Source organism: Bos grunniens, chromosome 15 (assembly GCF_055505025.1).
Source record: "Bos grunniens cultivar Pamir isolate PY7600 chromosome 15, Bosgru_T2T1.0, whole genome shotgun sequence".
Classification (NCBI taxonomy): Eukaryota; Metazoa; Chordata; class Mammalia; order Artiodactyla; family Bovidae; genus Bos; species Bos grunniens.
In genome coordinates this window covers 78,099,143-78,122,270 of record NC_141179.1, presented here as the reverse complement: position 1 = coordinate 78,122,270, position 23,128 = coordinate 78,099,143, and the positions used below count along the sequence as shown (strand labels likewise).

Genomic DNA, 23,128 nt, shown 5'->3' with positions numbered 1-23,128 from the left:
AGTAAAAGAAAGGGAAATGGATTCTGGGCAGGCACAGACCATGGGTGTCCACTATACTAACCGTGTGAATAGATGCATAAAAACTAGAAACAAAATAAATTCTGATAGAGGTATATGCTATGAAGAACACAACTTTAAAAGGCAATGCAGTAGAGAACAAAACAGGCCACGCTGCCTGTGTTTCAGGGACATCCTCAAGGTAAACGAAAAAACTTGATTCTTTACTGTTAAAATGAACTTAAAGATTATGGGCTCTGGGTCTGAGACATTAACTCTTTGTAAGATTGGGAAACCCATTTTGAGTATCTGAAATTGAATATTGCTCTATTTTTAATCCAAAGAGTTTATTGGCATTTAACTTTGATCTAGAAGTCAAAATCACATGCTGATTTTTAAAAGTTCTTGTTTTTCTCCATTTTGGTCATTTTATAAATGTCCCTCAGAACCTCAGTGGAAGGAAGGAAATTTGAATGAAGGTCAACCAAATTTGCTGCTTATTGGCAAATCTGGTTTATAAAATTTGATCAAAATAATTAGACAATATGAGACTTTCCATTTTGTTCTCCCTACTTCATGTCCCCACTTGTTAGAGCTTATTGCAGTTTCGCTTGTTTGTTTTTTATGTATATAATGCCTGTTCTTATTGGTTCCTTTCCTTTTTATATGTGAACCATAAATGAGGCCTTTTGTGGATGGTGTAGAAACCAGCTTAGTTTAATTGTTCTCTTACTGGTGTTTATGACTAATAACCTAGATAAGAACTCTTCCCTTTTAAGATTGGCGTTTGACAAGCTGACCCACTGAAGTGCTCCGAAGGAACACAGCATTCTCAGTGTAGTACATCCAGTTGGTTCAGAATGCTAGAGGCTTCGCTCAGTGTGAAAATATATGACTGCTCCGCCCCTCTGCTCTGTGCAGAGGGCAGAATTTCTACATTCACATAGTAGAAATGCAGACTTTGATTTTAATGTGTTGGATTCCTCATTCAAATTTTTCCAAATTTTATCTTTTTTAGAATGATGCTAATTCTTGCTTCCATGTTCTAACAGGAGATGTATTTGCAGAGTCTTTTTACACCAGGGCGATTCATTAATGCAGCTTTATGTAAAGCTTTACAGGTCAGTGAAAAAATATTTCGTGTTGATCTAAGACTCTCCTATTGCGATCATTATGTAGTTAATGATTACTGTTAATTTTTGTTGTTTTGCACGTACTAACCCCAACATAGTTTTGCGATCGTACATACAGGCGTTTATAAATACTGTTGTAATTTTTTTTACTGTTCTTTCCGTAAGAATACCAAGAGTCCCAGTGTGGAGAGAGGATTGAGGGCACTTTCCCACTGATAGTAAAGAAGAAACTTGTACCATTGTAAAAACATACCTACTACACTGTAAATACTCTCTATACTAGAAAGAAATTTTAAATGTTTTCTTGGATAGGTTTGCTGGTACAGTTTTTTACCCTTTTGTTAGTACAGCAAAGGTCTGACTTGGTTCGGGTTTAAGAAAACTCTTAAAAAAAAAATCTAAGCTTCAAAGTTATAGGGTATAAGAGATGCAAGTCACTTAGACTTCATTAAATTGCCACTTAGCTTCATGAATTTGAAATAATCACTCACAGAATTAAAAAATCCCTTAGAATCTCCTGATCTGACCTCCCACACAAAGCAGAAATACCTTCTGAGGCTTCTCTGACAGATAGGTAGTCAGCTTCTAATTGTCTCTGCCTCCAGTGACAAGTATCTCAGCTCCTCCTGTGTGACTTATCATTCAGAACTGTGCCATCTGAAAGTTTATCCCAGGGTATTCCCTGGCAGTTCTGTGGTTAGGACTCGACACCTTCACTCTGGGGGCCCAGGTTCAGTCCCTGTTTGGGGAACTAAAATCCCACAAGCCACGTGGTACAGCCAAAGAAAAGTCCATCCTGGTATTAGATCAGATTTAATCCTGCATCATTTAGGTGGCATCTTTCTTTGTGAACTTCACAGAACATGGCTCTTTTCTATAAAGCAGCTCGTCAAGTATTTTAAGCGTTTTCCGTGTTATCTTTCTCCAGGCTCAGTACACCCAGTCCCTTAACTTGCTCCCAGGTGATGTGGTTTCCAGATCCTTGACTTTTCTTCTGGGTACATTCTTGAATATCTGGCTGTTCTGTGTTTTCTTTTTTCTAATAAAACTCCAGGATGACACAATCACTTACTTCTAAGGCATTATTTCTTTCATCTCATCAGCACTTCCTGTTAATGGTAATCAATGTACGATTTCTCATGGTGTCTCTTGCAGACTGAGATCCTGAATAATTAGTAAGGCACCGATCACAAGCTTTACTTTAGGAGAGTCTTTCCCAGTAGAGTGACCTACCTCCAGCACTACTCTCGCTCACCTTTGCGCCTGTCAGGATGTATATATTTGGCATCATCTTCCTTCCAGCTGAACAGTAGATGTTATGTTTCCTTTTGTTTTTTGTAATGACCCAAATGTACCCTATTATAATTCTTGCAGGCTCATGAGTTTTTATAGTTTATCCTGGACTATATAAACTATTTCAATTTGCTGTGATCTCACAATTAGAAATTATTTGCACAATGTTAAGAGTAAATGTGTTATTTCAGGCATGTCCAGCGTCTAGTGTATTGTTATATATTGCCTTAGCGTCTTCTGGAGTATTTTTCATTTAGTTTTTAGTATTATGTGGCACTCTAAAGTGTCTCTTTGTGTCTCTTTTCAGATTTTCTGTCGAGGAACTGAGAGGAATTTAGATCTTTCCTGGATGGAACTAAAGAAAGAAGTTACTTTAGCTGTTGAAAGTGAGGTGAGGTTTGATTAAAGAAAGAAAGACAATTTCTTTCATCTCACTGTGGGGCAGATTGGTACCAAGAAATTGTTCAAATTGTTCATTGGACCTTGTTGCTAAGAAATATAAAATTCTAGACCTTTTAATTAAAGAATTAGATACATATTTACGGAGGCTATGGCATATATACTTTCCTATAGTTTAAGGAATATTCACTTCCCTATAGTTTAATAAAATGATATTAAACATTTATGTTTGGTGAAAGAAAATATCCCAAATGGTATCAAGAGTTTCTTTTTTCTTTTTTTTGTCTTTGCCAGCTCCAAGGAAGTGTAACCGAGTATGAATTCTCCCAGGAGGAGTTCCGAAGTTTACAGCAGGAATTCTGGTGCAAGTTCTATGCCTGCTGTCTTCAGTATCAGGAAGCCCTTTCCCATCCTCTTGCCCTGCATTTGAATCCACACACAAGCATGGTGTGCCTGTTGAAGAAAGTAAGAGAGCAGAAACACACGGAAGAACTCCTGTGGGCTGTTCAGTGGGTCTTTCAGAGTGCAGTGTCTGTTGTATACTGGAATTAGCTTTTAGGACTTTGGTGGGTTTTCTCTTGAGGGGGGGAGGGCAACCTCAGAATTATGGTTAATTTGTGTTTAAATAGTCTTCTGCACTATTTACACTTTTCTGCATCTTGTTCACCTGTTACATTGAAGTGATTCCTAATTTGAAAGTTATGAGAATAGCATAAAGCACTTCTAAATCCCCTTCACCCAGATTCACCATTTATTAACTTTCATTTACTTTTCCTCTTGAGCCACTTGAGAGTTAGTTGTAAATATCATGCCCCTTGGTCCTGACACATTTTAGCGTGTACCTAAGCACAGCAGCATTCTTTCATAACTGCAGCACAATTTAAAGATCAGGCAGTTTGATATTGGTTTATATTCAGATTTTACTAGTTGTGCCTAGAATTTTTCTTCCTTGATCTAGGATCCAGTTCAAAGTCTTGCATATATTGAGTTGTCATGTTTCTTTACTTAATCTCCAACTGTTGTCAGCCTTTCTCTGTCTTTCATGACACTAACTTTTTAAACTACTTATTTATTTGGCTGCATCTGGTCTTAGGTGCGTCCTGTGGGGTCTCCGTTGCCGCGTGCGTACTCCCTAGTTGTGGTGAGAAGGCTTAGTTGCTCCGGGCCACGTGGGACTTAGTTCCCCGGCCAGGAATCAAGCCCTTGTGCCCTGCATTGCAAGGCAGATTCTTAAGGAAGTCCTGACGTTGATCCTCTTTGAAGGTTACACCTGTTATTTGGTAGAGTGTCCTTCAGTTTGGATTTGTCTGGGGTCTCCTCATGATAAGATTCAGGTCTCAACTATTCTATACCTTTAAACACTGAAAAAAATAATATATTTTTTATATTTTCAGGGGTACCTGTCTTTCCTTGTGCCTTCCTCCTTAGTGGATCATTTGTATCTCCTCCCTGATGAGAATCTTCTGACAGAGGATGAGACAACCATATCTGATGGTAAGAGTGATTATTATGTCCACATCCAGGCTTCTTTCTCCATAAGCCCACAAAAAACATCAACGGCCACTGTGACCTTTCCTGGTCAGTGTACCTCATTGTACATTTAAAAAAAAAAACTGAAGAGGCCTAAGCATCTCCAAGACTTCAGATAGCTACCTGTCATGTATTCTTAATATCTTTTAGTATAATATTAACTAGCAGCTCTTCATTGACCTGAGACGTGAATGTCACCTTCCTCTTACAGACGTGGATGTTGCTCGGGATGTCATGTGTCTTATAAAATGCCTCCGGCTGATTGGAGAGTCAGTAACTATGGATATGTCAGTAATGATGGAAATGAGCTGTTACAACCTACAGTCTCCAGAAAAGGCTGCAGAACAGATTCTGGAAGATTTGATCACTATTGATGTGTAAGGAGAATTTAGGGTAAAGTCCATTTCCTAATGGAAATTTAGCAATTCTTAGTGTCAATATCAGGTTTGAATGTAATTCAGATATGTACAAAGTAGTGGCTTAAAGTGAGTTGTCATGATTCTAAGTAGCTGGTTTCAGCTTTTAAACAGAAAATCTAACACATGAATTCAAGTCTGGAAACAAGACTCATGAATTATAGTCTAGCTGTTAACTATGAAGTGAAGTCGCTCAGTCGTGTCTGACTCTTTGCGACCCCATGGACTGTAGCCTGCCAGGCTCCTCTGTCCATGGGATTTTCCAGGCAAGAAAACTGGAGTGGGTTGCCATTTCCTTCTCCAGGGGATCTTCCCAACCCAGGGATCGAACCTGGGTCTCCCGCATTGTAGGCAGATGCTTTTACCATCTGAGCCACCAGGGAACTGAGCTGTAAATTCTAAAATGTAAACATATTTTCCTCTAATACATTTTGTCTGTCATTTCTGGGAAAAAATGAAGGAAAATTTGCTACATGGCATGAAAGTATCTTATATACCAGAGTGATTACTTCACTCCTATATTACATGGCTGGTTTTCCTGTTTCATAGAGCATTTACCTTACAGGGGCGTAAAGAGTCTATCATGTACATTCTCAGAAGTAATGGTTTTCTAACTTCCTTACAGAGACAATGTGATGGAGGATATTTGTAGTAAACTGCAGGAGATTAGGAACCCAATCCATGCCATCGGACTTCTAATACGGGAAATGGATTATGAAACAGAAGTAGAAATGGAAAAGGGATTCAATCCAGGTAAATGACAAAGTAACACATATACCTTTTGATTTAGAGAAAACAGTAATACAGTTAAATTTTTTTAATTATGATTATTTTTTAATTTACAGCTCAGCCTTTGAATATTCGAATGAATCTTTCTCAGCTGTATGGTAGTAGCACGTCAGGGCATATTGTGTGCAGAAGTGTGTGTAAAATTGCCAGCACGCGCTTCCTCATCTGCCGAGACCTTTTGATCTTACAGCAGCTACTAATGAGGCTAGGAGATGCCGTAAGTACTACTTGAGGGAAAGCTTGTCAAATCTGAAACCTGGTCTTGACCTGCAGGCACGCAGCAGAGCATCAGCTCCAAGAGCACAGAGACATGTGTCTTTGTTTACTGCTCTGTCCCACGTGCTTGGCCCTTCGGAGGTGCTCTGTGAATGCACGCTGATTTAAGAATGAGTGAGCCTAAATTGCAGATTAAGAATGTATATGGGGGGAAGAAAAAGATTGTATATGAAGCAGGTTGTTTTACTCTTAACCTTTGTGTATATGATGGTCGGATAATTTTCTAGGACGCTCTCCCAAAATGTAGTATTAGTACAGCTCTGGATGTGATCACAGAGTACCATTTAGGATGGAGGAGAGAGGAAGAAAGAGAAAAAGAACTTCTCTATTTCTCCCGTGCAGGATTTTCCCTAAGCTGTTTTGAAATTGCAGAATTGGTTTTGGGGTCCTCCCAGCTCCATTCTGTACCTCCCTTCCCATCCTCGCCTTTTAGCCACCAGACTTGTGTTGCCAGACTGCTGTCCTTGTCTCTCCCCCTCCTCCCCACCTTGAACGTTTCACATTCCAAAGTTAACCTTTCTGCCCACCGTCAGAAGGCCCATTTATGTCACTCATCTGAGCCTGATAAGGAAGTAATCTGATTAAACTAATTCATATTAATATATAAATAAACAAAGCCCTTTGAAGCTCCTGGGGGTGTTTATACTTAAATCAGAATTCATTAACTCAAGTACATGGCTAATGGCAGAATTTCAGGTAAAAGATAAGGAGAAAACATTCTGGAAGATGATTGGTTTAGGACCACCAAGGAGAAGCAGGACCCTTTCCTGAAAGTTGTCTGTCTGTCTGCCTCACAGCTCATGGGATCTTAGTTACTTGACCAGGGACTGAACCCAGGCTTTGGCAGTGAAAGCCCAAGTCCCAGCCACTGGACCACCATGGAGTTCTCTTTGTGGTTTTGTTTTTTGAGTCTGTGTTGTATTTTAATATTTATTTATCTGGCTGCATCCAGTCATAGCAGGTACCTGTGGGGTCTGTTCCCTGACCAGGGATTGAACCCATGCCCCTAAAGTAGAAGCGTGGAGTCTTAACCACCAGGCCAACAGAGAGTCCCAAAGCGACACACGTTTTTAAGGCTACTGATATTCTTGTCGAGCTTTCCTCTAATGCTCGTATTTATTTTTACCCAAAACCAGAAGATTAAGAAATGTCTTAGATTTCCCTGTTCCTCTTCTTGAGTCCTGAACCTACAAATTTGGTGCAAGTTAAGCAGTCTGTTACTGTTTTCTTTTTGGCCATCAGCTCCTGTGACCTGGTGAGCTGTTTTTTATTATTTTGTACTGTTAAGTGGGTAGATCCTTTTGCTGCCTGCTACCCAAAAATGTAATGGGTGTGTTGCTTTTATGTATGCCCTGTGTAACTGTGTTTGTTATTTTACCGCCACCTGAACCTAAGGGTTATTGTTACTAAATGCTATTTCCTGTCTCACCCACCCACCCATGACATATAGGTAATCTTGGGAGCTGGCCAGCTCTTTCAAGCCCAGCAAGACCTACTGCATCGAACAGCTCCCCTACTCTTATCTTATTACCTCATTAAGTGGGGAAGTCAATGCTTGGCAACTGATGTTCCAGTTGATACATTGTGAGTTTCAGTGTTCTGCTTATTTTAAAAATAAATTGTGAGCTTAATGATTCTTTTCCATTGTCTGATAGAAAAGCAAATTAAATATTATGCTGTAGCATGACATGCCTTTAAAATTCAGAGCTTTCAGATAACTCCATTTTCTAAAGGTTAAAGGCAAGTTATAAGAATGAAAATAATATAAAAAAAAAAGAGTGAAAGCAATAAATATGTGTTATTGTATGTGTGTATGAATAAAGGAAAGACAAACCCTGTGGAAAGCGAGAGAAGATGAGGTCAGCGTGCTGTATGACTCGGGGAGCTCCGCCCGGCGCTCTGTGATGGCCTGGGTGGGCGGATGGAGTGGACGCGGGAGGGAGGGGACATCCGTATACCTGTGGCTGATTCACGTTGACGTGTGGCAGAAACCAGCACAATATTGGAAAGCAATTATCCTTCAGTTAAAAATAAATAAATTTTTTTTTTAAGTTGAGGTCACAGAGAAAGTTAGGCCACACACGAAAATATGCTAATTATCAAGAGAAGACTGAGATTCTTTATAACCAAAGTAAGAAAGAAAATTTAATGTGTACCTAAAAGACTGACGTTTCAGTTAGATAAGCCACTTTGTTTTCTGGCAAGGGAAGGCTTTTCAGGGCATGGAGGCCTAAGAAATTTCTGCTCTGGCTTTTCCTTGAAGGATCACTGGGTGATATGATGAAAACAGTCTAAACCATGGGTCATTTTCCAGATATTTTTGTGCTTTCAGTGGAGCTTTCACGTGTAATTTATTAGTGAAATTGACAGTGTTTTAATCAGCTAACTTGTTGAAGTAATGTTGTCATAGGAAAATTTATTGAGCTTTTTTGTTTTTTTCTCCCTTCCTCACAGGGAGTCTAATCTTCAACATTTGTCAGTACTGGAACTGACTGACTCTGGTGCTTTAACGGCAAATAAGTTTGGTAAGGACTGGACTGTGTATGCATTTGATTTTAAGTTTGGCATTTATTCGTGTTCATTAAGGTGGTCTTTTGCCACCTTTGCTTTAGAAAAGGTGCCTCGGCTGTGCTTTCGGTTAGAGAGGGTGTGAGCAAGCTTGTCCTGAGACCTCTCTGGTTGTGACAAGTAGTATCAGATCAGACTTAAATGAAGGGTGTTGCCTGTATATATGCGCACGTGCGTGTTCTCAGTCGTGTCCGACTCTCTGTGACCCCCAGGCTCCTCTGTCCATGGGATTTCCCAGGCAAGAATATTAGAGTAGGTTGTCATTCGCTTCTCCGGGGGATCTTCCCAACCCAGGGACTGAATCCATCTCTCTGGTGTGGGCAGGCAGATTCTCTACCACTGAGCCACCTGGGAAGCCATGTATATGTGTATGTACACACGCCCGCATACACACGTGTACAACTGCTCTTCCGTTGAATACTGATACTCCAGTGATTAATCACTTTTTTAATTTACTAAGTTCATATAGCTTTTATAATCTTGTCTTCATCAACAAATATTCAAAAGGAGTCCTCTCGTGCTTGAGAACCATTCTGGAGAATTTATTTGTGTTTTGGTATAAAATTTAGACTCTTAGGACTATGTTTATTGGAAATACTTCAAGAGGAATGGCATGACTGTCATGTTTATTTAGTGGCTTTTTTATTGCATTTATGTAATGCTTCATAGTTTACAGATTGCTTTTATTTATATTGCCATTGATTATACCAGTGATGCATTTTATGTTTTTAAATAATAAATGTTCTCTGTGACAGGTGTGAAATGAATTGGGAGGCTGTCTTAATTGAAAATTGATACTACTGTCACAAGTTGGTGACTGTTAAAACTTTTTATTTTTAAGTATCTAGCCCTCAGACAATTGTGGAATTATTCTTCCAAGAAGTTGCAAGAAAACACATTATATCTCATCTGTTCTCTCAACCAAAGGCACCTCTAAGCCAAACTGGATTGAACTGGCCAGAGATGATCACTGCAGTTACCAATTATTTATTGCAGCTCTTGTATCCTTTCATTTAAAAGCTAATTGAAGGTTTTTTTTTCTATCCAAATAGTCTAAGATTCAGGAATATTCTGCCTGTATAATGAAAAATTTTAATGAGGTTGGATGTTTACCTCCCCCATCCCAATAAGAAATGATAGTTATTTTCAGGTATCCCCCCCCTTTTTTTTTTAATTTGTCTTTTTGCTCAGGGGTTGAGCCAGATTTTATTGGTGCACACACAGTTAATACCTAGATTGCTTTTAAAACACACATTTATCAAATATTTATTGAATGGTTTTGTATTCCAAGCCCTGTGTTAGGTACTGAGTATCCATTGGCATAGTAGGCTTGGGCAATATACTAGCTGAAATTAGAAGTGAGCACCAAGAGGTGAGATACCTGCTCTAGTTCTTTGTTGGTTGCATTCTAATGCAGGTGACTAGGCTCCTAGTCTATAACCTTTCCACTGTGTTTAATATTAAAGTTATATAGTTACGTGGGAAGAACATGTGTTGTACCACCTTTTCTTTACCTTCTTTTTAAAAACTAAGCCATTTCGTGGAGTTTGGGTGCCCAGTGTGTATATTTAAGCTTTACCAAAACAGTAAATACTCTCCTTAACCAATGACTAGGTGGCCTAGCAATCCTGGTTGTCTCTTCCTAGAATGTTTGATGGGAAATTGTCAGTATGTACAATTGCAGGTGAGTACCGTTGAACATTTCAGGACAGTTATTCTTGTAAAGAAGGAGATTTCTAGAACTTTTTTCTTTGTAAATGTTTCCTGCATTTTAATTGGGCTGATAAGACCCACAGTAATTTACACTGGATTACACAGAAACATACACCAGAGAGATTTTCTATACTTCATTCTTGGCAGTGTCATTCCTAACACAGTGTTTTATAAAGTACTTTTTTGTTAATTCTCTCTGTTGGGTTCTCTTTATAGAAAGAAAACGTATCATTGTCTTCATATAAATCCTTCACTGGAATCTAGTCAGTTGAGCCAGTAAATACCAAAAGTTGGAAGATTGCCAAGACGGAAAGTGTGTGTTTGTTTTCATGAGATAGTGTTATTAGAGTCCCGTTTGCTTTCTTAGAGTGTCTAATAACTTATTAATAGTTTAAGAATGGATTAACAGGATTTGGTTTTAACCTCCAGATGCTTTCTGAAAATACAGCTTTTGTGTTGAATGACCACTATCTTCTCTCCCTCTGAAGAACATGGAAATGAATATCTCCTTAAGGGATATTTACCCTCTAATCAGAAACCATCTTTTTTGCCTTTAAGGATTATATTCAGTTGCTGCATCCCTGGTGTCAAGTCAACGTTGGTTCCTGCAGATTTATGCTGGGACGGTGTTACCTGGTTACGGGAGAGGGACAGAAGGTAAACTGCATCTGAAAGATGAGCAAACTTTAGAGCAAGGAGGACACTCAGTTTCCATCTCAGGGAGAGAATTGGAGGCATAGAATCCCCCAGATAAGGTTAAAGAAGACTAGCAGCGCCAGCAAGGGGCATGATCTACCCGTGGGGACCGTTTAGCTTCATGTACTTTACAGATTATTTAGGACACAAGAAAATATGAAGAAGAACACTTTAAAACCCTCCTGCCCCTGTGCACTGCTTTTAGGGATACATTTTTGTGACTAAAATATTTGTCAGATACATTGTTTTTATAGCATGTTTTTTTATGCTGTTTTTTTTCCCATTATGGTAGTTTACATTTCTGATTTTTTCCCTGACATCCTGTTATGTAAACTTGCAGACATAAAAGTCCAAAGACTTTCATACTAAACCCCCCACTCAGATTCTACAAAAATTAGCATGATGCTATAGTTGCTGTATCACAGGTATCCATCAAATGTCTTCTTAAAGTTTACTTTGTAATTAGCAACATTTAAGTTAAAAAGTTAGATAAGTTAAAATATTAAATAATGCATCAGAGAGAATTTAGATACAACAAACAATAAATGCAGTCATTTACTTACTTAATAATTACTTACTTAAATAATTTTCATTCTTTTTTTTGGCTTTTCTTGGTACAAGAACTCTTGGCTCATAGTATCTGGAAGTGGAACAATCTATTATAAGTCATTTTATATCCTTCTATTCCTCCAGGCTCTGGAATGTTTCTGCCAGGCAGCATCCGAAGTGGGCAAAGAGGAATTCTTAGATCGCTTGATCCGTTCCGAGGATGGAGAGATTGTGTCCACCCCCCGGCTGCAGTATTATGATAAGGTTCTGGCATGGTTTGGTCCTTCTTATACCACACTGGTTAAAAATGTAATAGGGGCAGGGAGGCAGATAAATGAGAGTTTGGGGTTAACATACACACTTTATATATGAAATAGGTAGACAAGGACCTACTGTATAGCACGAGGAACTATACTCAGTGTCTTTCAGTTTTGACTCCACTGGGTCTTTGTAGCTGCTCATAGGCTTTCTCCAGCTGCAGTGAGCGGTGGCTCCTCTACTTGTGGTGCTCGGACTTCTCACTGCAGTGGCTTCTCTTGCAGAGCACAGGCCGTAGGGGCGCAGGCTCAATGGTTGTGTCTCATGAGCTTAGTTGTATGTGGGATCTTCCTGGGCCAGGGATCGAATCTGTCTTCTGCATTGGCAGGTGGACTCTTAAGCACTGGATCCCCAGGGAAGCCAAAACATGAAATAAAGTAAATTGTATTTCAATTTGAAGTGCTCTAATATTTCTCCCTAGGTTTTGCGTCTGCTGGATGTCGTAGGTTTGCCTGAACTAGTTATTCAGTTGGCCACATCAGCAATAACTGAAGCAGGTGATGACTGGAAAAGTCAGGTGAGGACTAACTGTATTCTGCTTATTACCCTGGAGCTTTATCATGGGTACGGTGTTTTAATTTCTGTTCTTTTTTCCCCTGTATTTGATACTTAGGCCACTTTAAGGACATGCATTTTCAAACATCATTTGGATTTAGGTCACAATAGCCAAGCCTATGAAGCCTTAACCCAAATTCCTGATTCCAGCAGGTAATCAAACCCACAGTCTTAGTTAGAGGAGGCATTTTACCAGCCCTGTGTAATCCACAAGGAAAATGTACACTTGTATCCCTTTCTTTCCTTCTAGGCAGTTGGATTGTCTGCGGCAGCTGGTGGTAGTTCTTTGTGAACGTTCCCAACTTCAGGATCTTGTGGAGTTTCCCTATGTGAATCTGCATAATGAGGTCATCTTATTTATCCACTGATGGCTGGACGCAGTTCTGGTGGTTGTCGTGATGGCTGCTAACGTTGATATCTGACTGCTTCCCCTCCTTTAGGTGGTGGGAATAATTGAATCACGCGCAAGAGCTGTGGACCTTATGACTCACAATTACTATGAGCTTCTGTATGCCTTTCACATCTATCGTCACAATTACCGGAAGGGTGAGCACTTGAAGCGTGTCATCTCTGTGGGAGGCAGCCTCATCAGTGGTTTCATGCATTACAAAAAAATATTATCTGTTTGACTTATGTAATTTTTACCTTATTTTTACCACTGGACAAGTGTTCTCTACAAGCATTTGGGGAATTTATATTTAAGTTCAAGATTTGCTTCACCTCTTTGTAGATTACCTATTAATCTTAAAGATAGACACTTCTCTGCCAGAATTCCCTGGCAGTCCAGTGGTTATTAGGACTCCATGCTTTTACTGCAAAGGGCCTGGGTTCAATCCCTGGTCAGGGAACTAAGATCCCCATAAGCTGGTCGGTGCAGCCAAAAAAGATAGATATTTCTCCCATTTTAGAACATTCCTGAAGCATTTCCATTGAGATGGTGTTCTATGTGTATCTTTCATCTAATTTTAAAAGCAACTTTATTTCACTAAAGGCACCTTGAATTTTTGTGGCTGTTTTTTTTTTGTTTGTTTTGTTTTGTTTGTGGCTGGTTTTTAAGTTCCTGTACAATTTTGCCTTTGGCCTTTCTTTCTGCTCTTTGTTGTTGTTGTTGATTTACTAATTTATTTACTTATCTTTGGCTGTGCCAAGCCTTCGATTTTCTAGTTTCGGTGAGCAGCGGACACGCTCTGACTGCAGTGTTGGGGCTTCTCTTGCTGTGGAGCACGGGCTCCTGGGCACGCGGGCTTCAGCAGTTGTGGCTCCCGGCTCTAGAGCACAGGCTCAGTAGCTGTGGCACACGGGCTTCACATTGCTCCATGGCTTGTGGGATCTTCCCAGACCAGGGATCAAACCTGTGTCTCCTTCATTGGCAGGCAGATTCTCTAGCAATGAGCCACCAGGGAAGCCTTTGGCCTTTCTTTTCTCTTACTTGTGCTGATCCTTTAGAGAGTAAGTTGTGGACATCATGACTCAATGCATAAACACTTCAGATGCATTTCAAGGACATTTTCTTATATAACTGCAAATTGAGAAAATAACTAATTTTGTGAACTAAATGTAGATGTAGTGCTCTTATCCAACGTGCTCTTATCCAACGTGCTCTTATTCATGTTTAAATATTGCCAAACACGGCTAGTACATTTCTCCCATACTGTCCTCACCCCCTGATCTGGGATCACGTCTTGGACTTAATTGGCCTGTTGGTTTAGTCTCCTTTAATCCAGAACATTCTATCAGCCCTACTTTGCCTTTGATGACACTGATATGTTTGAAGAGGATGGGCCAATCATTTTTGTAGAATGTTTCTGAATTTGGATTTATTTGATGACAATGTGATCTTTATCAGGTCAGCTAAAATTAAGGGATTACATGGCTGTTTTAAGATCATATTTTACAAGATAATCATTGTGGTTACCCTTTGGAACCACTAACATTTTTATACTATTTTCACTCAGGAATTTTTTTTTTAGATTTCTTATTGATTTTCATTGGAAAGAATAGATGGAAATAGTCCATAGGCCTATTCTTCATATTCCTAATGGTAAAGGGTGTTTGTGTGTTCTTTGACAAATATAAGAAAGGCAGTGTAGACGATTCAACATCTCTCACTGCTTTCACAATGACAGCATCCATTATGTCCACCCGATTAAGACCAGTTTAGCTGGATTAATGTTCAGATCTTTCTGGAGCAAGGCTGTTTTTCTGACAAAAACGTCTTACATATTCCAGGCACTCAAAAGTATTTGTTGGGATGAAAAAGAGTTTGATTTGGTTTGAAAACTGAAAGAGAATTTTTAAATCTGTTTAGTTTCTGGAGTCCCATGCTGTCTTAGAACAATGATGAGAGTATGATCTTGGGGGGTCTTCCGTGGCAATCCAGTGGTTAAGACTCTGAGCTTCCAACACGGGGACACATGTTCAATCCCTGGTTGGAGAGCAAAGATCCAACATGCCATGCGACTCAGCCAGAAAAAAGAAAAAAGAGTTTATGACCTTGAACAGACACTCAGATCCTGGGTGGTGATAGGTGACCACAGAATTGAAACTAGTTCTCCAGCTAGTGTTCTGTGCTACATGTGTATGTAGTATCTAAACTTCAAAAGTAACATTTTAGATGTTTGCAGAATTTTTTTTTTTCTGCCTTTCTTTGGGATTGTAAAGTACATGTAACATAAACTACTGTCTTAACCGTTTTACATGTTCAGTAGTGCTAAGCACCTTCACATGACTGTAGCCAGTCTCCAGAATTCTTTTCACCTTGCCAAACGGAAACTATACTCCTTAAACACCAACTTCTCATTCCCTCCTCCCCATCTCCTGGCAACCACCATTCCACTCTCTGTCAACAAATTTGGCTGCCAGAATCCTCTAGCATTTGACTTTTCATGACTGGCGTGTTTAACTTAGCATAATGTCTTCAAGGTTCATCCATGTTGTAGCATCCATCAGAGTTTACGATACTCTATGGACGTATTGATAACAACTTTGATGGAACCTTGAATGTTTCCATCTTTTGTTTGTTATGAATAACACCGCAATGAACAGGGATGTACAAATAATTCTTTAAGACTGCTTTCAGTTGGGTTTTTTGGGGGGAGGGAGTGGTTTATACACCCAAAAGTAGAATTGGTGAATTATAAAGTAATTCTGATTTTTTGAAGAACTGTTTTCCTTAGTGGCTATACCAATTTATATTCCCTCCAGCACGACACAAGGGTTCCAGTTTTTCCACATTCTTAGCAACATGTGATTTTTTGTTGTTTTAAGTTAAACTTGATTTTTTTTTTTTTTAATTTTTAACATTTGGTAAGTGTGACAGATTTTATCTGTGTCTCTAAAGAGTCACATTTTTGAAATCCTTATATCTGTTATTGCCTTATAGCTGGCACAGTGATGTTTGAATATGGAATGCGTCTTGGCAGAGAGGTTCGAACCATCCGGGGACTTGAAAAGCAAGGCAACTGTTATCTGGCTGCTATTAATTGCTTACGACTTATTCGCCCAGAATACGCATGGATTGTTCAGCCAGCATCTGGTGCAGTGGTATGAAAACTTTGTATCCTGGAATTTGGGGATTATTTAACTTATTTTGTTTGGTCCTTTAAAAATACCTCATTTTGCTTCATTTCATTTAAAACTTCCACTGGGATATTTGTGAAATTAATCTGTTTTTGCAGTGATTCATTTGTTTTATGTTACTACCCTCTTTGGTTTCCAAGTTCAGAATTACTGTAGGAATAAGTATTGTTGTTTAGTTGCTAAGTCATGTCGGACTCTTTGTGATCCCATGGACTGCGGAATGCCAGGCTTCCCTGTCCTTTACTATCTCCCAGAGCTTGCTCAAACTCATGTCCATCGCATCAGTGATGTCATCCAATCATCTCATCCTCTGTCATCCCCTTCTCCTCCCACCTTCAATCTTTCCCAGCATGAGTGAGTCAGCTCTTTATATCAGGTGGCCAAAGTATTGGAGCTTCAACTTCAGCATCAGTCCTTCCAATGAATATTCAGGGTTGATTTCCTTTAGGATCGACTGGTTTGATCTCCTTGCAGTCCAAGGGACTCTCGAGAGTCTTCTCCAGCACCACAGTTCAAAATCATCAGTTCTCTGAATAAGTATTACAGAGTGGTTTTGGAATTAGACAGCCTAACTTCAGGCAAATTACTGTATCTTTTATTGTCCAGTTAGCCTCTTGCATAAAATAGGAATGATGATGATAATAATATCTACCTTCTAGGATTATGTGGGTATTAAATGAGATAACCCATCTAAGATTGCATAGAATAGTGACAGTGCCTGGCCTGCAGAAAGTGCTCAGTAAGTGCTAGCTGTTTTTATCTCATTCATTTTTGTTAATTTAATGTATTGCTACTGTTCTAAAGGAGGTGAACCTTGAGTTTTTCTTATCATGCTGATGGGGTACTCCAGTTACTTCTATAGTTCCTGCATATACTGTTCTATTTTCCAGGGTTATGAATGGAGAATGTAATTTTGTAAACCAAGGGAAGTCAGGTGGTTTATATGGACATCAAATCAGTGTCTTTGGACTCAGTAAAATTTCAGCTAAGTGAGCCGAGTTTCTTTGTCTAGTAGTCACAGTAACTTTGTGAGAAGAGCTGTGCTAGTTGAAATAGATGTAATTTACGCTGAGAGAATTTAAGCATGAAAGCCCTGGATCATAGTTAATGATATTAAAATAAAATACTGATTTTTCATAGTTAAACCTCTTGTCTTTTCAGTATGATCGCCCTGGAGCATCCCCTAAGAGGAATCATGATGGAGAGTGCACAGCTGCCCCCAGTGAGTTGGGGAGCTCAGGCCGACTTGCGCTGACTGCCACGTGTTACACTAGTTGTGTTTATATTTACGTGTTTTTTTATAGTGCTTATTATAGTATAAACACTCATGTTGTATTACATTGTATATGTATGGTAGTTACTTTGTTAAAATATAGTAAAGTTTCTTATCAGTATTCTGTCTGGTTGCCCTTTGAAAACTTTGTGTGCCTGAAAATCCTTAAAAAAGGGTGTGTGTATGTTTGCTGCTTGTTGTGTTCGAGTCAGCTTAAGCTGCATACTTTTTTTTTTTTTTTTTTTTGGCAACTCCACCGGGACACGAGCTGCATACTTTTTTAAATTGGGTTCCTTTAGTGTCTCTATAGAAGCATGATTTCCCTTCTCTTTTTTTCCTTTTTTCGCCTCGAGGCAAGTAGTCTCTGAGTTTTCCGACCAGGGGTTGAACCCCCAGCCCCTGCAGTGGGAGCGCAGAGTCTTGGCCCATGATTTCCTTCCTTAAAGAGCCTGGGCTCTAGAGTTGGACACACTTGGTTTTAATTCTGCCTCTCACTTTGGGCATGTTCCTTACCGATAAAGATGACAGTATTTCACAGTTGTAAGAGTTAATTCCTTGCAAGCGCCTCCTTGAAGCTGTTATTAGAGTACTTTCACTTGACTCGGCTCTAGAGTGAAGCAGGGTCGTTTGTTTTATTGAACCCCTTGTTTTCACCCCATCTTCTTAACATTCAACTGACACTGACTTAGTGTTTAGTGGAAACTGACGGCTTGCGTTTGTCTGACAGGCACTTCCTTTGTGCTCTGGGAATTGACAGTGTTTTCCTTTGGCTTATAGCGAATAGACAGATTGAAATCCTGGAACTGGAAGATCTGGAGAAGGAGTGCTCCTTGGCCCGCATTCGCCTCACCCTGGCTCAGCATGACCCCTCGGCAGCCGCCGTCGCAGGTGGGCATTCAGCACCAACAGCACATTTTAGGACCAGGCAGCAGACGTAGCGTGCCACGTGGGTGTGGAGCGTGTCGTTGTTATTCTGGGCATTCACCAAGGACGTGGTCTTTGGGTTCAGTTCATTGGCATGTCCCAGTGGTTGCACTAAATAGCTCTTCTCCACTTCTGCAGGAAGTTCATCCGCAGAGGAGATGGTCACTCTCTTGGTTCAGGCTGGCCTTTTTGACACTGCCATATCACTGTGTCAGACTTTCAAGCTTCCCTTAACGCCAGTCTTTGAAGGACTTGCTTTCAAGTATGTATAAAATTGCTTTTCTGTAGTCTTAATTTTCTAACATAGTCTTATCTTCTAGTCTTAAATTTCTAAAATATTCTTAATTTTCTATTTACTTCACTGTTGCTTAGTATGAAGCAGTTATCACACAAGCCAGTATCTTACAAGCCAACTTTAAATAAGTTTTTATGTAGTCTGAATTTTTTTTTTTTTTTTTGGTAGTTGACTGTGAGGTTTTTGTGTGGGGGCGGGGAATTAATCTTGGTTTATAGCGTCTTTTGAGAAATCAGATCTGGCATTGCCAAGCCCGCATGCCCGCATGACAGTAGGTAACCTGTGTGCCCATTTAGACAAGACGTGTGTTCTCTTCAGTCCTTTAGGGCATCTCTTGGCCCACACACTGTTTAAAAGCGCTTCTTACTGATGTTACGTCACACCTAAATATTGGTCAAGTTGTTTGTGGGTTAGAAATAAACTTTCAGAATTATTCATCAGTTTTCTCTTGTAAGTAAATGATCTCTTGTAAGTAAATGATCTCTTAACACTTCTTAATGGCCTTATGGGTCATCCAGTTACTTGACTGTGAGGAGAGGGAAAGCCAATATCCCAGCAGGGAATTCAGTAATAGATTGGAGCTAAAGTTGTCATCTTATCTTCAGGTTTAGTAGCAACATAATGTGCATTTCAGCAAATTGACTTACTGTGTGTGGAACCATTCTCCTTTCAGATGCATCAAATTGCAGTTTGGAGGAGAAGCAGTTCAAGCAGAAGCCTGGGCCTGGCTAGCAGCCAACCAGCTTTCGTCAGTCATCACCACTAAGGAGTCTAGGTACCGCCCCAGACTCCAGCCAGCCCTGCAAGGGCGTACCCTCCACATCTGGCCCCAGTGCACCCAATAAGTGGCTACCTGAATGTATTCCATTGTCTTCAGATCCTTCTCTAACAACCCTCAGTACACTTCCCTTCCCTGAGTTGCATTTATAATTTGTATTATGCAGCTTAGCACTTTAGAATTATAGCATTTTACAGTGATGAAGTCCTTTTTTAGAATTATAGCATTTTACAGTGATGAAGTCCTTTGACATTATTTTTCAGCCCCTAAATTCATACCAGAATTACTATCAAGATACAGATTACAAAACATCACTCTAATCTTCTAAATCAGAACTTCTACATGATTCTAATGCTTGGTCAGGTTTGGAAACAGGAGTCTGAGCCAATTTCATTATTTTAGAAATCTGGAACACATAAGTAAACTAAATTGTTGAGTTCATATGCGGTTGTTGGGAAATTCTAGTGCCGCCTCTAAGTCACCTTGGCCCTAATAGCGTCAGTTATCATTTAGCTGTATTGTCGATTCGTTATGTCTAAAGATTGTTTTCCTTGTAAATACATGTTTTGAATGGTACTGTAATTATCTATTAAGAATCTGGAACTCATAAGTCCTCTTTTTTCATCAAGTGCTACAGATGAAGCGTGGCGGCTACTATCAGCTTACCTGGAAAGGTACAAAGTCCAGAATAACTTATATCACCACTGTGTAATCAACAAGCTCTTATCTCATGGAGTTCCTCTGCCTAACTGGCTAATAAACAGTTACAAGGTAAGTGGCACCTTAGCTTGTAGAGAGTAGGAACCTGGTCTTTATCATCCTGAATAACTTTATGAGATGATTAAAAAGAAAAAGATAATTTATGGAAATATAAAAACAGTTTCTTCCATCCCTATGAAGTACTGGGTGTGAGATTTAAAGTTCACTCGGTTGGTGACTAAGTTAATATGTGCTGGTGTGCCCAATGAACAATGAGTATTTTAGAACAAAGAGTTTATGTGGGACATTGCATTTACTATTCATTACTCAAGAAATCACAGGAGTGGCTGGAATAGTTTTCAAATACTGCAACAGTGTTTCTTTCAGGTTTTGTCAAAATTGGGTTCTTGGGCCACCTGCATTAAATTATTTGGGTGGTGGGCTTCTTTGAAATATCTGATTCTTGGGTTCCATCCAAGACTTCCAGAATCAAATTGCCTGGAGTTAAGATCCAGGATACGCATTTTTAACAAGGTCCTAATTTGATTTGATGTTTGCCTAAAGTTGAGGACTACTGTTTCTGAAATACATTGGGAAGAATAGGAAAAAAGAATACAAAGCTTAAAATCAAGAAAGTTAGTCTGTTTTCTTAAGTTAGAAAGTAGAGAAGGCAGCTAAGTTGGTAACGGTTAAGATTGTGATCAAATCAGAATATAGAAAGCATAGTTGGGGTAATTAGGAGAACCTTCCTAACTGAAGCTGTATTCATTTCTCTTTCACCCTGAGTTCAACACAAATATAATTCAAGCATTGAAAGTTGGTGATTCTTCGTGTATTTCTTAGAATTAATGTGACTATATTGTCTCTGGTACTCAGCATTTCTGGGAAGTTTTGTTGACTTTTACTGCTGTCAAAACAAAGTAGGAAAGAATGAAAATGTGTCTTAGGTCAAAAAACAGGTGAGGAAGGCCACTTAATAGAAAGGGCCTCGCAAGGTGCCCGGAGGCAACTAGGCTTTTGAAAATCCAACCCTCATCCCAAGATAAGCAAACCATGATGTTGGTCTATTTATAAAGAAAAGTATCAATGCCAGGGAATTGGACACTCAACAGTCTTTGGATAGTGCCCGGATTAGATGGAAACAGGTAAATGTTTTTGACCACTGACGTTTTACAGAAAGTTGATGCAGCTGAGTTGCTCCGTCTGTACTTAAACTATGACCTTTTAGAAGAAGCTGTGGAGTTGGTTTCAGAATATGTGGACGCTGTACTGGGAAAAGGACATCAGTACTTTGGAATTGAGGTAGGCTTGTCTCCACATTTCCTTTAATTCTGTGTTATCACACTTGCTTTTTCCAAAGGTTTTTCCAGATAACTTGAATTAAAATTTCAGACTGGAAACAGTATCATTTATTAACAATTTAGAGAAAAGTTTTGTTGAGTGTGTTTATCCTTAATTGTCCTTCAGTTCAGTTCAGTTCAATCGCTCAGTTGTGTCCGACTCTTTGCAACTCCATAAATCGCAGCACGCCAGGCCTCCCTGTCCATCACCAACTCCCAGAGTTCACTCAGACTCACGTCCATCGAGTCAGTGATGCCATCCAGCCATCTCATCCTCTGTCATCCTCTTGCCCCCAATCCTTCCCAGCATCAGAGTCTTTTCCAGTGAGTCAACTCTTCGCATGAGGTGGCCAAAGTACTGGAATTTCAGCTTTAGCATCAGTCCTTCCAAAGAAATCTCAGGGCTAATCTCCTTCAGAATGGACTGGTTGGATCTCCTTGCAGTCCAAGGGACTCTCAAGAGTCTTCTCCAACACCACAGTTCAAAAGCATCAATTCTTCGGCGCTCAGCTTTCTTCACAGTCCAACTCTCACATCCATACATGACCACTGGAAAAACCATAGCCTTGACTAGACGGACCTTTGTTGGCAGAGTAATGTCTCTGCTTTTGAATATGCTATCTAGGTTGGTCATAACTTTTCTTCCAAGGAGTAAGCATCTTTTAATTTCATGGCTGCAGTCACCATCTGCAGTGATTTTGGAGCCCAAAAAATAAAGTCTGACACTGTTTCCACTGTTTCCCCATCTATTTCCCATGAAGTGATGGGACCAGATGCCGTGATCTTAGTCTTCTGAATGTTGAGCTATAAGCCAACTTTTTCACTCTCCACTTTCACTTTCATCAAGAGGCTTTTGAGTTCCTCTTCACTTTCTGCCATAAGGGTGGTGTCATCTGCATATCTGAGGTTATTGATATTTCTCCCGGCAATCTTGATTCCAGCTTGTGCTTCTTCCAGCCCAGCGTTTCTCATGATTTACTCTGCATATAAGTTAAATAAGCAGGGTGACAATATACAGCCTTGACGTACTCCTTTTCCTATTTGGAACCAGTCTGTTGTTCCATGTCCAGTTCTAACTGTTGCTTCCTGACCTGCATATAGGTCTCTCAAGAGGCAGATCAGGTGGTCTGGTATTCCCATCTCTTTCAGAATTTTCCACAGTTTATTGTGATCCACACAGTCAAAGGCTTTGGCATAGTCAATAAAGCAGAAATAGATAATTGGCCTTAGGCCTGCTTTAAGATAAAAGATGACATGAATTTAAAAATACGCATTTGATTTAACTAAGAAAAGCACTAGTTCCCCAGTTGAAAAGAGTTGGGGGAGGAGGGGTCCAGTCATGTGCCTATGTGCACACGTGTGTGTGTGTATGGATGCACTTGCATGCATACACACACAATCCCTTGCTGTGAAAAGAAAAAGTGTTTCATGTTATTGAATCCTATGGAAGTAACTGCCCAGAAGAAAGGGTCCACTTTTCAGATTTTCTTCAAACGATCCATATTTTTCCTTTCAGTTCCCACTGTCCGCCACGGCTCCAATGGTGTGGCTCCCATACTCCTCCATTGATCAGCTTCTCCAGGCTCTGGGAGAGAACACTGCCAACAGTCACAACATCGCAGTGAGTAAACCCTCTCCTGAGGCACCTTAGATTCCATAAGTCCTTGCACTAGCAGTTGCAAAGCCTGCTCTTTTGGTTCTCAGGGATTAAGAGAGGGGCCGAAGCCATGCATTGCCCTTCACGTGTTGCCCATTCCTTCTGTGAAAAACTGAAAGGGAAGTCGCTCAGTCATGTCTGACTCTTTGCGACCCCATGGGCTGTAGCCTTCCAGGCTCCTCCATCCATGGGATTTTCCAGGCAAGAATACTGGAGTGGGTTGCCATTTCCTTCTCCAGGGGATCTTCCCAACCCAGGGATTGAACCTGGGTCTCCCAAATTGCAGGCAGACTCTCCACCATCTGAGCCACCAGGGAATTCTACCCCTTTACGAAATGATTAGTTAAATCA

At 39.9% G+C, this 23,128-nt stretch overlaps 1 protein-coding gene across 2 annotated transcripts in view; it reads left to right on the top strand.

Annotated features, from left to right (window-relative positions):
• Positions 1–23,128, top strand: part of NUP160 (nucleoporin 160) — a 44,056-nt gene that overhangs the window by 19,547 nt on the left and 1,381 nt on the right. Inside the window, exons 11-35 of one of the 2 annotated variants that reach the window (XM_086341654.1) lie at positions 1,050–1,118; positions 2,731–2,814; positions 3,117–3,287; positions 4,217–4,316; positions 4,564–4,729; positions 5,394–5,521; positions 5,614–5,774; positions 7,284–7,417; positions 8,288–8,358; positions 9,243–9,402; positions 10,016–10,085; positions 10,673–10,771; positions 11,504–11,623; positions 12,099–12,194; positions 12,291–12,385; positions 12,483–12,579; positions 12,673–12,778; positions 15,615–15,775; positions 16,973–17,033; positions 17,862–17,972; positions 18,147–18,270; positions 18,977–19,078; positions 19,711–19,852; positions 20,957–21,082; positions 22,637–22,741. In XM_086341654.1, coding sequence (XP_086197780.1) covers positions 1,050–1,118; positions 2,731–2,814; positions 3,117–3,287; positions 4,217–4,316; positions 4,564–4,729; positions 5,394–5,521; positions 5,614–5,774; positions 7,284–7,417; positions 8,288–8,358; positions 9,243–9,402; positions 10,016–10,085; positions 10,673–10,771; positions 11,504–11,623; positions 12,099–12,194; positions 12,291–12,385; positions 12,483–12,579; positions 12,673–12,778; positions 15,615–15,775; positions 16,973–17,033; positions 17,862–17,972; positions 18,147–18,270; positions 18,977–19,078; positions 19,711–19,852; positions 20,957–21,082; positions 22,637–22,741 — 2,859 coding nt within the window. Of the gene's footprint in view, positions 1–1,049; positions 1,119–2,730; positions 2,815–3,116; positions 3,288–4,216; positions 4,317–4,563; positions 4,746–5,393; positions 5,522–5,613; positions 5,775–7,283; positions 7,418–8,287; positions 8,359–9,242; positions 9,403–10,015; positions 10,086–10,672; positions 10,772–11,503; positions 11,624–12,098; positions 12,195–12,290; positions 12,386–12,482; positions 12,580–12,672; positions 12,779–15,614; positions 15,776–16,972; positions 17,034–17,861; positions 17,973–18,146; positions 18,271–18,976; positions 19,079–19,710; positions 19,853–20,956; positions 21,083–22,636; positions 22,742–23,128 lie in introns of both variants that reach the window. The other variant, XM_086341655.1, reaches the window with a different exon arrangement.